Source organism: Salmo salar, chromosome ssa15, assembly GCF_905237065.1.
Source record: "Salmo salar chromosome ssa15, Ssal_v3.1, whole genome shotgun sequence".
Taxonomy (NCBI): domain Eukaryota; kingdom Metazoa; phylum Chordata; class Actinopteri; order Salmoniformes; family Salmonidae; genus Salmo; species Salmo salar.
The window spans coordinates 106,330,901-106,346,976 of NC_059456.1; the positions used below are offsets into that span (position 1 = coordinate 106,330,901).

At 45.2% G+C, this 16,076-nt stretch overlaps 1 protein-coding gene across 1 annotated transcript in view; it reads left to right on the top strand.

Moving 5' to 3' along the window:
* Positions 1–14,346, top strand: part of cacna1fb (calcium channel, voltage-dependent, L type, alpha 1F subunit) — a 163,240-nt gene extending 148,894 nt beyond the window's left edge. Inside the window, exons 41-48 of the mRNA XM_045696517.1 lie at positions 3,753–3,883; positions 6,192–6,323; positions 8,574–8,863; positions 10,838–10,957; positions 11,201–11,373; positions 12,086–12,210; positions 12,630–12,992; positions 13,162–14,346. Coding sequence (XP_045552473.1) covers positions 3,753–3,883; positions 6,192–6,323; positions 8,574–8,863; positions 10,838–10,957; positions 11,201–11,373; positions 12,086–12,210; positions 12,630–12,992; positions 13,162–13,434 — 1,607 coding nt within the window. The 3' untranslated portion in view covers positions 13,435–14,346. The remainder of the gene's footprint in view (positions 1–3,752; positions 3,884–6,191; positions 6,324–8,573; positions 8,864–10,837; positions 10,958–11,200; positions 11,374–12,085; positions 12,211–12,629; positions 12,993–13,161) is intronic.
* The last annotated feature ends 1,730 nt before the right edge of the window (positions 14,347–16,076 follow it).

Below are 16,076 nucleotides of genomic sequence, written 5' to 3' on the forward strand. Positions count from 1 at the left end.
ACCTCTTCCAACCTCTTCATACCTCTTCATACCTCTTCCAACCTCTTCCAACCTCTTCCAACCTTTTCATACCTCTTCATACCTCTTCATACCTCTTCATACCTCTTCCAACCTCTTCCAACCTCTTCCAACCTCTTCCAACCTCTTCATACCTCTTCCAACCTCTTCCAAACTCTTCCAACCTCTTCCAACCTCTTCATACCTCTTCCTACCTCTTCCTACCTCTTCCTACCTTTTCCAACCTCTTCATAACTCTTCCAACCTCTTCCTACCTCTTCCTACCTCTTCCTACCTGTTTCAACCTCTTCCAACCTCTTCCTACCTCTTCCTACCTCTTCCAACCTCTTCATACCTCTTCCTACCTCTTCCTACCTCTTCCTACCTCTTCCAACCTCTTGCAACCTCTTGCATACCTCTTCATACCTCTTCATACCTCTTCCAACCTCTTCATACCTCTTCCAACCTCTTCCTACCTATTCCTACCTCTTCCTACCTCTTCCAACCTCTTCCAACCTCTTCAAACCTCTTCATACCTCTTCCTACCCTGCACACCAGTCAAATGATATCCTCCATTAGTGGATTGAATCGTATCGCGTTAAACCGTTCCTCTAATCAAACCAAATCGCGTTAAACCGTTCCTCTAATCAAACCAAATCGCATTGAACCGTTTTTCTAATCAAATCAAATCACACCGACTCATTTAAAACTAAAGCGTATGGTTCCTGTATAGTATCAGAGCCCATGTATCGATACTGAACAGAAATATAAACGCAACATTCAACAATTTCAAAGATTTTGCTGAGTTACAGTTTATATAAGAAAAATCTGTCAATTGAAATAAATTCATTAGGAACTAATCTATGGATTTCACATGACTGGGCAGGGGCTCGTCCACTTGGGAGCCAGGTACACCCACTGGGTAGCCAGGCTCAGCAAATCAAAATGATTTTTTTTCCCCACAAAAGGGCTTTATTACAGACAGAAATACTCCTCAGTTTCATCAGCTGTCTGGGTGACTGGTCCCAGACGATCCCACAGGTGAAGAAGCAGGATGTGGAAGGTCCAGGGTGGGCGTGGTTACACATGGTCTGCAGTTGTGAGGCCGGTTGGAAGTACTGCCAAATTCTCTAAAACGATGTTGGAGGCGGCTTATGGTAGAGAAATGAACATTCAATTCCCTGGCAACAACTCTGGTGGACATTCCTGCAGTCAGCTTGCCAATTGTACGCTACCTCAAAACTTGAGACATCTGTGGCATTGTGTTGTGTGACAAAACTGCACATTTGAGAGTGGCATTTTACTGTCCCCAGCACAAGGTGCACCTGTGTAATGATCACACTGTTTAATCAGTTTCTTAATATGCCACACCTGTCAGGTGGATGGATTATCTTGGCAAAGGAGAAATGCTCACCAACAGGGATGTAAACAAACATGTGTGCACAAAAATTAAGAGAAATAAGCTTTTATTTCAGCTCATAAAACATGCGACCAACACTTTACATGTTGCGTTTATATTTTTGTTCAGTATAAATCAAAAGTACCTCAATTATTTAAATAGTACATACAGTATGTATATGCATCTTCTTCACAGTGTATATTCTCCATGGTTGGGGTCCATTCCATTTCAACTCAGTCAATTCTGGAAGTAAACACAGTGTATTCTCTTCTGTCTCTCTCTCTCTCTCTCTTGCTTCTCTGTCCTCTCTCTTCTCTCCTCTTTCTGTCATCTCTCTTCCTCTCATCTCCTCTCTCTTCGGTCTTCTCTCTTCCTCTCTTCTCCTCTCTCTTCGGTCTTCTCTCCTCTTTCTGTCATCTCTCTTCCTCTCTTCGGTCCTCTCTCTTCTGTCCTCTTTCTGTCATCTCTCTTTCGGTCCTCTCTCTTCTGTCCTCTTTCTGTCATCTCTCTTTCGGTCCTCTCTCTTCTCTCCTCTTTCTGTCATCTCTCTTCCTCTCTTCTCCTCTCTCTTCGGTCTTCTCTCCTCTTTCTGTCATCTCTCTTCCTCTCTTCGGTCCTCTCTCTTCTGTCCTCTTTCTGTCATCTCTCTTCCTCTCTTCGGTCCTCTCTCTTCTGTCCTCTTTCTGTCATCTCTCTTCCTCTCTTCGGTCCTCTCTCTTCTGTCCTCTTTCTGTCATCTCTCTTCCTCTCTTCGGTCCTCTCTCTTCTGTCCTCTTTCTGTCATCTCTCTTCCTCTCTTCGGTCCTCTCTCTTCTCTCCTCTTTCTGTCATCTCTCTTCCTCTCTTCTCCTCTCTCTTCGGTCTTCTCTCCTCTTTCTGTCATCTCTCTTCCTCTCTTCGGTCCTCTCTCTTCTGTCCTCTTTCTGTCATCTCTCTTCCTCTCTTCGGTCCTCTCTCTTCTCTCCTCTTTCTGTCATCTCTCTTCCTCTCTTCGGTCCTCTCTCTTCTGTCCTCTTTCTGTCATCTCTCTTCCTCTCTTCGGTCCTCTCTCTTCTGTCCTCTTTCTTCATCTCTCTTCCTCTCTTCGGTCCTCTCTCTTCTGTCCTCTTTCTGTCATCTCTCTTCCTCTCTTCGGTCCTCTCTCTTCTCTCTTTCTGTCATCTCTCTTCCTCTCTTCGGTCCTCTCTCTTCTGTCCTCTTTCTGTCATCTCTCTTCCTCTCTTCGGTCCTCTCTCTTCTGTCCTCTTTCTGTCATCTCTCTTCCTCTCTTCGGTCCTCTCTCTTCTCTCCTCTTTCTGTCATCTCTCTTCCTCTCTTTCGGTCCTCTCTCTTCTGTCCTCTTTCTGTCATCTCTCTTCCTCTCTTTGGTCCTCTCTCTTCTGTCATCTCTCTTCCTCTCTTCGGTCCTCTCTCTTCTGTCCTCTTTCTGTCATCTCTCTTCCTCTCTTCGGTCCTCTCTCTTCTGTCCTCTTTCTGTCATCTCTCTTCCTCTCTTCGGTCCTCTCTCTTCTGTCATCTCTCTTCCTCTCTTCGGTCCTCTCTCTTCTGTCCTCTTTCTGTCATCTCTCTTCCTCTCTTCGGTCCTCTCTCTTCTGTCATCTCTCTTCCTCTCTTCGGTCCTCTCTCTTCTGTCCTCTTTCTGTCATCTCTCTTCCTCTCTTCGGTCCTCTCTCTCTGTCTTCTGTCATCTCTCTTCCTCTCTTCGGTCCTCTCTCTTCTCTCCTCTTTCTGTCATCTCTCTTCCTCTCTTCGGTCCTCTCTCTTCTGTCGTCATCTCTCTTCCTCTCTTCGGTCCTCTCTCTTCTCTCCTCTTTCTGTCATCTCTCTTCCTCTCTTCGGTCCTCTCTCTTCTGTCCTCTTTCTGTCATCTCTCTTCCTCTCTTCGGTCCTCTCTCTTCTCTCCTCTTTCTGTCATCTCTCTTCCTCTCTTCGGTCCTCTCTCTTCTGTCCTCTTTCTGTCATCTCTCTTCCTCTCTTCGGTCGTCTCTCTTCTCTCCTCTTTCTGTCATCTCTCTTCCTCTCTTCGGTCCTCTCTCTTCTGTCCTCTTTCTGTCATCTCTCTTCCTCTCTTCGGTCCTCTCTCTTCTGTCCTCTTTCTGTCATCTCTCTTCCTCTCTTCGGTCCTCTCTCTTCTGTCCTCTTTCTGTCATCTCTCTTCCTCTCTTCGGTCGTCTCTCTTCTCTCCTCTTTCTGTCATCTCTCTTCCTCTCTTCGGTCGTCTCTCTTCTGTCCTCTTTCTGTCATCTCTCTTCCTCTCTTCGGTCCTCTCTCTTCTGTCCTCTTTCTGTCATCTCTCTTCCTCTCTTTCGGTCGTCTCTCTTCTTTTCGCTCTTTTTTTCTCCTCTCCCCTCCACAGAAGAGGATGTGACGGTTGGTAAGTTCTACGCGACCTTCCTGATTCAGGACTACTTCAGGAAGTTCAGGAAGAGAAAAGAGCAAGGAGATCTAGAAGAGGGCGACCCAAACAACACCTCTGCTGCTCTACAGGTTAGTATTCTTGTCGCAGCGAGAAAGGCGAGTGGAGTGCAGCAGCCTATCTCTTGTTTCTGTAGTGTGAGGCAGCTTCAAGGATGAAAATGAAGATAGCCTGCTAGATCGAGGATGGTACTGTTCAGACAATGTGCCAAAGAAGCCCAGCAAGCCAGTGAAATGTTACTTTGGCACAGATTGTGGCGGTCTACTAGCCTGGCTGGCCAGTACCCCAAATACTTAAGTTCTATCCCTGGGGCAGGACACTAGTCTATCTCCTGTTTCTGTAGGGAGACAGCTTGATGTACCAGGACACCCCCTGGACAGGACACTAGTCTATCTCCTGTTTCTGTAGTGAGACAGCTTGATGTACCAGGACACCCCCTGGACAGGACACTAGTCTATCTCCTGTTTCTGTAGTGAGACAGCTTGATGTACCAGTACACCCCCCTACACAGGATGCTAGTCTATCACAGGGCCATACCCCCAATCCAGCTCATACCCCTAATCCAGCTACGGTCTCCTCTGCATACTGTCTCCTCCTCTGCATACTGTCTCCTCTGCTGCATACTGTCTCCTCTGCTGCATACTGTCTCCTCTGCTGCATACTGTCTCCTCTGCTGCATACTGTCTCCTCTGCTGCATACTGTCTCCTCTGGCTGCATACTGTCTCCTGTGCTGCATACTGTCTCCTCTGCTGCATACTGTCTCCTCTGGCTGCATACTGTCTCCTCTGCTGCATACTGTCTCCGCTGCTGCATACTGTCTCCTCTGCTGCATACTGTCTCCTCTGTATACGGTCAGTAGCTGCTCTTTATATACTGTATATACGGTGGAGTACTAACTATATGGTAGAGTGCTAGTTCAATGGTAGAGTACTAGCTACAGTATACGGTAGAGTACTAGCTATACGGTGGAGTACTAACTATATGGTAGAGTGCTAGTTCAATGGTAGAGTACTAGCTATACGGTAGAGTACTAGCTATACGGTAGAGTACTAGCTACAGTATACGGTAGAGTACTAGCTATACGGTAGAGTACTAGCTATACGGTAGAGTACTAGCTATACGATAGAGTACTAGCTATACGATAGAGTACTAGCTATACAGTATAGTACTAGCTATACGGTAGAGTACTAGCTATACGGTAGAGTACTAACTATACGATAGAGTACTAACTATACGGTAGAGTACTAACTATGCGGTAGAGCACTAGAAATACGATACAGTACTAGCTATACGTTAGAGTACTAGTTATACGGTAGAGTACTAGCTATACGCAAGAGGAATAGTTATACGAGAGTACTAGCTATACGGTAGAGTACTAGCTATACGGTAGAGTACTAGCTATACGGTAGAGTACTAACTATACGATAGAGTACTAACTATACGGTAGAGTACTAACTATGCGGTAGAGCACTAGAAATACGATACAGTACTAGCTATACGTTAGAGTACTAGTTATACGGTAGAGTACTAGCTATACGCAAGAGGAATAGTTATACGAGAGTACTAACTATACGGTAGAGTACTAGTTATACGGTAGAGTACTAGCTATACGGTAGAGTACTAGCTATATGGTAGAGAACTAGTTATACGGTAGAGTACTAGCTATATGGTAGAGTACTAAGTACGTGGTAGAGTACTAGCTATATGGTAGAGTACTAGTTATATGGTAGAGTACTAGCTATACGGTAGAGTACTAGCTATATGGTAGAGAACTAGCTTTCCGGTAGAGTACTAGCTATACGGTATAGTACTAACTATACGGTAGAGTACTAGCTATACGGTAGAGAACTAGCTATACGGTAGAGTACTAGCTATACGGTAGAGAACTAACTATACAGTAGAGTACTAACTATACGCTAGAGTACTAACTATACGGTAGAGTACTAGCTATACGGTAGAGTACTAGTTATACGGAAGAGTACTAGCTATACGATAGAGTACTAGCTATACAATAGAGTACTAGCTATACGGTAGAGTACTAGCTATACGGTAGAATACTAGCTATACGATAGAGTACTAGCTATACGGTAGAGTACTAGCTATACGGTAGAGTACTAGCTATACGATAGAGTACTAGCTATACGGTAGAGTACTAGCTATACGGTAGAGTACTAGCTATACAGTAGAGTACTAGCTATACGATAGAGTACTAGCTATACGATAGAGTACTAGCTATACGGTAGAGTACTAGCTATGCGGTAGAGTACTAGCTACGCGGTAGAGTACTAGTTGTACGTATTGGTCTGTATAGATATTTATAAATATCTATATTTATATATATACATACGCATTCTCACCTTCTCTCTCTTCGTGTGCAGCTGTGTCAGGCGGGCCTGCGTACGCTGCAGGACCTCGGGCCGGAGATGAGGATGGCCATGTCAGCTGACCTGGAGGAGGAAGAGGAAGAGGGCATGGAGGAAGAGCCAGAGGAAGATGATTCTCCCTATAAGGTCACTGTGTATATATATAGTTGAAGTCGGAAGTTTACATACACCTTAGCCAAATACATTTATACTCAGTTTTTCACAATTCCAATTTAATCCTAGTAAAAATTCCCCTTCTTAGGTCAGTTAGGATCAACACTTAATTTTAGGAATGTGAATATGTTAGAATCATTTTTATAAATGTTTTTATTTTATTTATTTCACCTTTATTTATCCAGGTAAGCTAGTTGAGAACAAGTTCTCATTTACAACTGCGACCGTGCCAAGATAAAGCAAAGCAGTTTGACACAAACAACAACACAGAGTTACACATGGAATAAACAAGCGTACAGTCAATAACACAATAGAAAAAATACAGTCTATATACAGTGTGTGAAAATGGCGTGAAGAGGTAGGCAATAAATAGGCCATAGTAGCGAAGCAAATTACAATTTAGCAGATTAACACTGGAGTGATAAATGAGCAGATGATGATGTGCAAGTAGAGAGAATTATTTATTTCAGCTTTAATTTCTTTCATCACATTCCCAGTGGGTCAGAAGTTTACATACACTCAATTAGTATTTGGTAGCATTGCCTTTAAATTGTTTAACTTGGGTCAAATGTTTTGGGTAGCCTTCCACATGCTTCTCACAATACATTGGGTGAATTTTGACCCATTCCACCCGACAGAGCTGGTGTAACTGAGTCAGGTTTGTAGGCCTCCTTGCTCGCACTCGCTTTTTCAGTTCTACCCACAAATGTTCTATAGGATTGAGGTCAGGGCTTTGTGATGGCCACTCCAATACCTTGACTTTGTTGTCCTTAAGCCATTTTGCCACAACTTTGGAAGTATGCTTGGTGTCATTGTCCATTTGGAAGACCCATTTGCGACCAAGCTTTAACTTCCTGACTGATGTCTTGAGATGTTGCTTCAATATATCCACATTATTTTCCTCCTCATGATGCCATCTATTTTGTGAAGTGCACCAGTCCTTCCTGCAGCAAAGCACCCCCACAACATGGTGCTGCCACCCCCGTGCTTCACAGTTGGGATGGTGTTCTTCGGCTTGCAAGCCTCCCCCTTTTTCCTCTAAACACAACGATGGTCATTATGGCCAAACAGTTCTATTTTTGTTTCATCAGACCAGAGGACATTTCTCCAAAAAGTACGATCTTTGTCCCCATGTGCAGTTGCAAACTGTAGTCTGGCTTTTTTATGGCGGTTTTGGAGCAGTGGCTTCTTCCTTGCTGAGTGGCCTTTCAGGTTATGTCGATATAGGACTTGTTTTACTGTGGATATAGATACTTTTGTACCTGATTCCTCCAGCATCTTCACAAGGTCCTTTGCTGTTGTTCTGGGACTGATTTGCACTTCTCGCACCAAAGTACGTTCATCTCTAGGAGACAGAATGCGTCTCCTTCCTGAGCGGTATGACGGCAGCGTGGTCCCATGGTGTTTATACTTGCATACTATTGTTTGTACAGATGAATGTGGTACCTTCAGGCATTTGGAAATTGCTCCCAAGGATGAACCAGAATTAGTTTTTCTGAGGTCTTGGCTGATTTATTTTTATTTTCCCATGATGTCAAGCAAAGAGGCACTGAGTTTGAAGGTAGGCCTTGAAATACATCCACAGGGACACCTCCAATTGACTCAAATGATGTCAATTAGCCTATCAGAAGCTTCTAAAGCCATGACATCATTTTCTGGAATTTTCCAAGCTGTTTAAAGGCACAGTCAACTTAGTGTATGTAAACTTCTGACCCACTGGAATTGAGATACAGTGAATTATAAGTGAAATAATCTGTCTGTAAACAATTGTTGGAAAAATGACTTGTGTCATGCACAAAGTAGATGTCCTAACCGACTTGCCAAAACTATAGTTTGTTAACAAGACATTTGTGGAGAGGTTGAAAAACGAGTTTTAATGACTCCAACCTAAGTGGATGTAAACTTCCTACTTTAACTGTATGTTATATGACGTTAACGTGTTGAGACGGTGACAGACACTAGCAGGCTGTAAAACAGGGCTGTCCAAACTGATCCGCAAAAGGTGATTTACATTCATCTGGATTTAACCTTGTGATTTTATCTCTAACCTTGTGCATGTTTTACATCGACTACACTGCAGTTGGATTGCACATAATCACTGATCTAGAAATCACACATAATAACTAGTTAGTAGTAGCTAGTCTAGTAGTAGTAACTAGTCAAGATTAGTGATTTCTCAGTATTGCCTTGATCAACTTCTCCCCTCTAACACTCTCCCCACAGACTGACAATGGCTATGCCCCTGAGGGTAAGGACAGGCGTGGCTCCATGATCACCACCCTTACTGGAGGAGGAGGTATGCCCAGGGAGAGTCTCTCCAACGGGGGTCTGGCCCACCGAGGTTCCACCTCTTTCTCCAAGACCCCCAACGGAGGAGGCCTTGAGCAGGATGAGCTGAGACGAGGAGACAACATGAGATCTTCGCTCAACCATCATCATCGTCATTCTTCCATTAAGAACGGACTGGTGGACCAACCGGCCATGAGCAGAAGGAATTCTAACAAGTATTCAAGGTAGGCACTTGACTAATCTCGGAAACCCAGAACAAAACAAAAATAAATCTCAGGTAATTGCATCAGATGTTCCATTAGGTTTTGGGGAGAGATATGAGAAAAGCTAATAACAAGAAAACAGTCTCCACCCCCTTAAACTGAAAACGTTCAGCCAATTAGGCCAAATGTCCCCTCCCCATCCAAAATTCGAAACATGTGAACACTTAGGAAAACGGGATTTGTCCGGAGAAAATCTGCGTACGAGAACAATGTTCCTTAGTTGTCGCAGACGCTACGATACGATCCTATGTTACGTGTTTCTGACTGACTACCAGACTGACCCTTCTCTCAGAACCTTCAGAACCCTTCTGACCCTTCTCTCAGAACCTTCATCTCCTTCTGACCCTTCTCTCAGAACCTTCATCTCCTTCTGTCCCTTCTCTCAGAACCTTCATCTCCTTCTGACCCTTCTCTCAGAACCTTCATCTCCTTCTGTCCCTTCTCTCAGAACCTTCATCTCCTTCTGACCCTTCTCTCAGAACCTTCATCTCCTTCTGACCCTTCTCTCAGAACCTTCATCTCCTTCTGACCCTTCTCTCAGAACCTTCATCTCCTTCTGACCCTTCTCTCAGAACCTTCATCTCCTTCTGTCCCTTCTCTCAGAACCTTCATCTCCTTCTGACCCTTCTCTCAGAACCTTCAGAACCCTTAGTGACCCTTCTCTCAGAACCTTCATCTCCTTCTGACCCTTCTCTCAGAACCTTCATCTCCTTCTGTCCCTTCTCTCAGAACCTTCAGAACCCTTAGTGACCCTTCTCTCAGAACCTTCATCTCCTTCTGACCCTTCTCTCAGAACCTTCATCTCCTTCTGACCCTTCTCTCAGAACCTTCATCTCCTTCTGTCCCTTCTCTCAGAACCTTCATCTCCTTCTGTCCCTTCTCTCAGAACCTTCATCTCCTTCTGTCCCTTCTCTCAGAACCTTCATCTCCTTCTGTCCCTTCTCTCAGAACCTTCATCTCCTTCTGACCCTTCTCTCAGAACCTTCATCTCCTTCTGACCCTTCTCTCAGAACCTTCATCTCCTTCTGTCCCTTCTCTCAGAACCTTCATCTCCTTCTGTCCCTTCTCTCAGAACCTTCATCTCCTTCTGTCCCTTCTCTCAGAACCTTCAGAACCCTTCTGTCCCTTCTCTCAGAACCTTCATCTCCTTCTGACCCTTCTCTCAGAACCTTCAGAACCCTTAGTGACCCTTCTCTCAGAACCTTCATCTCCTTCTGTCCCTTCTCTCAGAACCTTCATCTCCTTCTGACCCTTCTCTCAGAACCTTCATCTCCTTCTGTCCCTTCTCTCAGAACCTTCATCTCCTTCTGACCCTTCTCTCAGAACCTTCATCTCCTTCTGTCCCTTCTCTCAGAACCTTCATCTCCTTCTGACCCTTCTCTCAGAACCTTCATCTCCTTCTGTCCCTTCTCTCAGAACCTTCATCTCCTTCTGACCCTTCTCTCAGAACCTTCATCTCCTTCTGACCCTTCTCTCAGAACCTTCATCTCCTTCTGACCCTTCTCTCAGAACCTTCAGAACCCTTAGTGACCCTTCTCTCAGAACCTTCATCTCCTTCTGTCTCTGTTAAAGCATGTTTCTCCTGTTTTCATCGCTTGCTCCCAATCAGCCCGTCAGTCTGTCAGTCCGTCAATCAGTCTGTCGGTCCTTCAATCAGTCCATTAATCAGTCAGCCAGTCAGTCCGTCAATCAGTCTGTCAGTCCGTCAGTCAGTCAGCCAGCCAGTCAGTCCGTCAGCCAGTCCATTAATCAGTCAATCAGTCAACCAGTCAACCAGTCAGCTAGTCAGCCAGTCAGGTAGTCAGCCAGCCAGTCAGTCCATCAATCCATTAATAAGTCAGCCAGCCAGTCAGTCCGTCAGTCAGTCCATTAATCAGTCAGCCAGTCAGCTAGTCAATCCGTCTATCAGTCAATCAATCCCTTCCCTCTCTCCAGCAGAGACAGGTATTCTCCTGTCCGAGTTCGTAACGGAGGGATGGATGGAGGAGAGGAGGGTTACGGAGGAGAGGAGGGTTACTACGATGAGGATAACGAAAGCCTTGATCCTCGTGACAGGTAGTGTGTGTGTGTGTGTGTGTGTGTGTGTGTGTGTGTGTGTGTGTGTGTGTGTGTGTGTGTGTGTGTGTGTGTGTGTGTGTGTGTGTTTGAGAATATGTGTGAGGATGCTAAAAGTGTGCTAGTGTGTATTATCACTATATCTTTGTTTTGATCTTGATCCTAATCTTGATCCTAATCTTAATCTTGATCCTAATCTTAATCTCAATCAATCTTAATCTCGATCCCATTCCTCCCTCTCAGACTTCGTTACCCTGACGACCCTCCTCTGTACCCTGGTCAGCATGACCACATGTACGACGCCCACGCCCCCAGCAACGCTGCCTACGGTAATAACTATGGCAACGGGAACGGGAATGGCTATGGAGATGGACGGAGGACCGCAAGGAGACGCCTCCTCCCCGCCACACCTACCGGTAACATCACAACACCAGGGCTGCTTTACATGGGGCATGACGGTGGGGAACAATCAGGTAGAATTATATGATGTAAAACAAATATGCCTCTCACTCATGTAGAGTAAGGAATCATGTCATCTCTATTCATGACATTTCTATCTGCAATGTTCAGAACGTTTTACACTCTTGGCCTTTGCACTGCGTCTTCATTTTGGTTGTCCTCATTCAGTGGTAAACTATGTCTATCTGAGGCTGTGTCCCTATGGGCCGTCGTCAAAAGTACAGTATTTCACTATAGTAAATAGGGTGCCATTTCAGAAACATCCTTCATGTGACTTCCTGTTTCCTTCTTGGTTCCTGCATGTGACATCCTGTTTACTTCCTGGTTCCACCATCTTGGTTCATCTATGTGACTTCCTGTTTACTTCCTGGTTCCTGCATGTGCCTTCCTGTCTACTTTCTGGTTCCACCGTGTGATTTCCTACTTACTTCCTGGTTCCACCATGTGACTTCATTTGTATTTCTTGCTCCCTCCATGTGACTTCCTGTTTACTTCCTGGTTCCACCATGTGACTTCCTGTTTACTTCCTGGTTCCACCATGTGACTTCCTGTTTACTTCCTGGTTCCACCATGTGACTTCCTGTTTACTTCCTGGTTCCACCATGTGACTTCCTGTTTACTTCCTGGTTCCACCATGTGACTCCTTGTTTTCTTCCTGGTTCCTCCCAGGTCGTAAGCCATCCTTTAATATCCAATGCCTGAGGAGGCAGGACAGCAATGATGACCTCCCCATCCCAGGAACCTACCACCAGAACTCTCCCCCCTGCCGTGCACGCACACAGGTCACTACACAGGTAACACATCAGCACCGTCACACGCACACACACATACACACATGCACACACACAAAAACACACACACACACACACACACACACACACACACACACACACACACACACACACACACACACACACACACACAGGTAACACATCAGCATGCACACATGCACACACACAAACACACACAGTCATATACACACACATACACACACACACACACACACACACACACACACACACACACACACACACACACACACACACAGGTAACACATCAGCACCGTCACACACACACACACACACACACACACACACACACACACACACACACACACACACACACACACGTAACAAGGAATATTGGAACCTACTGTTGTGTAGCAATGGCTGTAACATTTCTCAACCTGAATTTCTCTCTCCCCTCCCTCCAGACGTACGGCAGTTACGAGTCTCGTCGCAGCAGCAGCCGTTCCTCAACAGGTTCCTCTGCCTCCTGGGCTAACCCTTGCCCTCGCCGAGGTCGCCTCCTCTATGCCCCTCTCATCCTGGTCGAAGAGGAAGGGGCGGGGGGCAGCGGCGGCGGCTCCGGGATCTGGGGGGACAAGACGGGTGGAGGGGCCAACGTGACGGCTGCCACTTCCCGACCTGGCCCTGCGGGGTGGTACACGGGGCCCCCTTGTCCCTCAGGAGGTTCCCAGGCACCATACAGGGCCTATACCACACTAAGGGTCCCCACTCAGCTCAGCCCTCACTACAGCGACAAGAGAGGCAGCGCTGATAGCCTGGTGGAAGCAGTAAGTATTACTACAGATTCAGACATATTTAGAGATCGATATTGATTTAAACATCCATAGAGTCTGGACTAATGCATTCATTATATTCAGGTTATTGATGAGAAATTAATGGGTTAAGTAAAACAAAATAAACTAACCAACCAACCAATCACTGTCCCTCCTCATGTAGGTGCTGATCTCAGAGGGGCTGGGTCTGTATGCCAAGGACCCCAAGTTTGTGGCCTTCGCCAAACGGGAGATTGCTGACGCGTGTCACATGACAATTGACGAGATGGAGAGTGCGGCCAGCGACCTGCTGAGTCGGGGAAGCAGGGACGGAGGGGGTGGGGGTTTCCTGAACAATCCCGACCTTGGAACCCTGTACAGCGACGAGGAGACAATCAGAACGGGCCGCGACGAGGAAGACCTGGCGGACGAGATGACCTGCGTCACTTCCTTCTGATCTGGACGACGGTCGATCAATTAATCAATCGATCGATCATGATTGATTGAGTTTATTTGTGATCAGGAGCAGACCAGACTTACTGGGCACGAGGGAGACAGAGGACAACTGAGGGACAGATGGATGGAGGACAGATATGGAGCTGGACAGACAGACAAGAGGTTGTCCAGTCCAGTGTCCTTAGTCCCTCCATCTTGACTATAGACAGATATATATTATAGGCCTCTAGGCTTTACAGAGAATTGACCAAAGGGACTAGATGGAGAGACAGGGAATTGACCAAAGGGACTAGATGGAGAGACAGGGAATTGACCAAAGGGACTAGATGGAGAGACAGAGAATTGACCAAAGGGACTAGATGGAGAGACAGGGAATTGACCAAAGGGACTAGATGGAGCGACAGGGAATTGACCAAAGGGACTAGATGGAGAGGCAGAGAATGGACCAAAGAGACTAGATGGAGCGACAGAGAAAAAAGTGAAAGAAGAGAAAGATGGGGGAAAAAAGAGACAGAAAGACGTGAGAGATGACCTCCCCAAAGGCACGCTATATAGTGCACTGCTTTTTGACCAGGGCCCATAGAGACTATGGACTATGTAGGGAATAGGGGGCCATTTGGGAAGCAAACAAATATGTGGGTGAGGTGAGGAACCGATTTGGGAAGGTGGATGATCTTAAGGATGAGTTGTGTGTGTGTGTGTGTGTGTGTGTGTGTGTGTGTGTGTGTGTGTGTGTGTGTGTGTGTGTGTGTGTGTGTGTGTGTGTGTGTGTGTGTGTGTGTGTGTGTGTGTGTGTGTGTGTGTGTGTGGAGAAGATCACATTAATGGAAGAATAGAATATGAGAGATGGGGAGAGAGAAGAGAGAGAAGCGAGAGAGAGAGATAGGGTAGAGAGAGAGAGTAGAGGGAGAGAGAGATGGTGGAGAGAGAGAGAGAGAGAGAGAGAGAGAGAGAGAGAGAGAGACAGGGTAGAGAGAGAGAGGGATAGGGTAGAGAGAGAAAGTAGAGGGAGAGAGAGAGAGCGAGATAGGGTAGAGGGAGAGAGAGAGAGTAGAGGGAGAGAGAGAGAGAGACAGGGTAGAGAGAGAGTAGAGGGGAGAGAGAGAGAGAGAGAGTGGAGAGAGCGAAAGAGAGAGAGTAGAGGGAGAGAGTAGAGAGAGAGAGATGGTGGAGAGAGTAGAGCGAGAGAGATGGTGGAGAGAGTAGAGAGAGAGAGATGGTGGAGAGAGTAGAGCGTAGAGAGAGAGATGGTGGAGAGAGTAGAGAGAGAGAGATGGTGGAGAGAGTAGAGAGTAGAGAGAGAGATGGTGGAGAGAGTAGAGAGAGAAAGATGGTGGAGAGAGTAGAGAGAGAGAGATGGTGGAGAGAGTAGAGAGAGAGAGATGGTAGAGAGAGTAGAGAGAGAGATAGGGTAGAGAGAGAGAGAGTAGAGAGAGAGAGTAGAGAGAGCGAGAGAGAGAGAGTAGAGGGAGAGAGTAGAGAGAGAGAGAGAGTAGAGAGAGAGATGGTGCAGAGTGTGACTCACAGTGTGTCTGCTGGATGAGTCAGTGATTAGCACTCCCAGATCGTCAACACATTTGCATCAAATTGTGTTGGTCTCTAATAACGAACTCCTGTAAGATATTTGTACTGCGCATCATGTTGTACATGCACATTATCTTGTTGGATATACAGTACAATGTTTTTCATTTTCAGCTTTACATTATTTAGATTTTATGAAAGAACTGAAATTGTGAAATACTTTAAAAAAAACAAAGTTGTAAGTGTTGTCTTGTCGTCGTGATGCGTCTACTACCAGGGTCGGTTGAAGTCAGTTTCAGTTTTCAATTCAGTCAATTTAAATTAAATTCATGAATTGAAAATTGTCTGCGTTGTTTTCTATGAGAATATTTCAATTCCTGAATTAGAATTAGAATTCACTAGCCCGAATTGGCTGAATTAAAACCTGGTTTGGCTGAATTAAAACCTGATTTGGCTGAATTAAAACCTGAATTGGCTGAATTAAAACCTGATTTGGCTGAATTAAAACCTGAATTGGCTGAATTAAAACCTGATTTGGCTGAATTAAAACCTGATTTGGCTGAATTAAAACCTGATTTGGCTGAATTAAAACCTGAATTGGCTGAATTAAAACCTGAATTGGCTGAATTAAAACCTGAATTGGCTGAATTAAAACCTGAATTGGCTGAATTAAAACCTGATTTGGCTGAATTAAAACCTGATTTGGCTGAATTAAAAGCTGAATTGAACCACCACTCTGTTCTTCTTCTCTTTGCGTTAGATATCACGTCTATGTTGCTTTCTGTTTGAAAACAGATCACATCATGTCTGTTGTTTTATTTTGTTGTTTTTCCATGATGTCGCTGTGCTGTGCCCCAAATTACACCCCATATTCCCTAAATAATGCACTACTTCTGACCAGGGCTCTGGTCTAATGTAGTATCAAATAGGGAATAGTGTCCCATTTAGGACACAGTCTCTGTCTAAATGCACTGTGATTGCTGTTTTTAATAGTAATTTCATTTCAAGTTATTTTTTTTTTCTTCTTCTTTTTAAATTTATTTTTATTTATATCCTGGACATGCAGGGTTTATAAGCAGCATGAAATTGCTGAAAATACAAAGTGCTCATTTTATTCTGGCA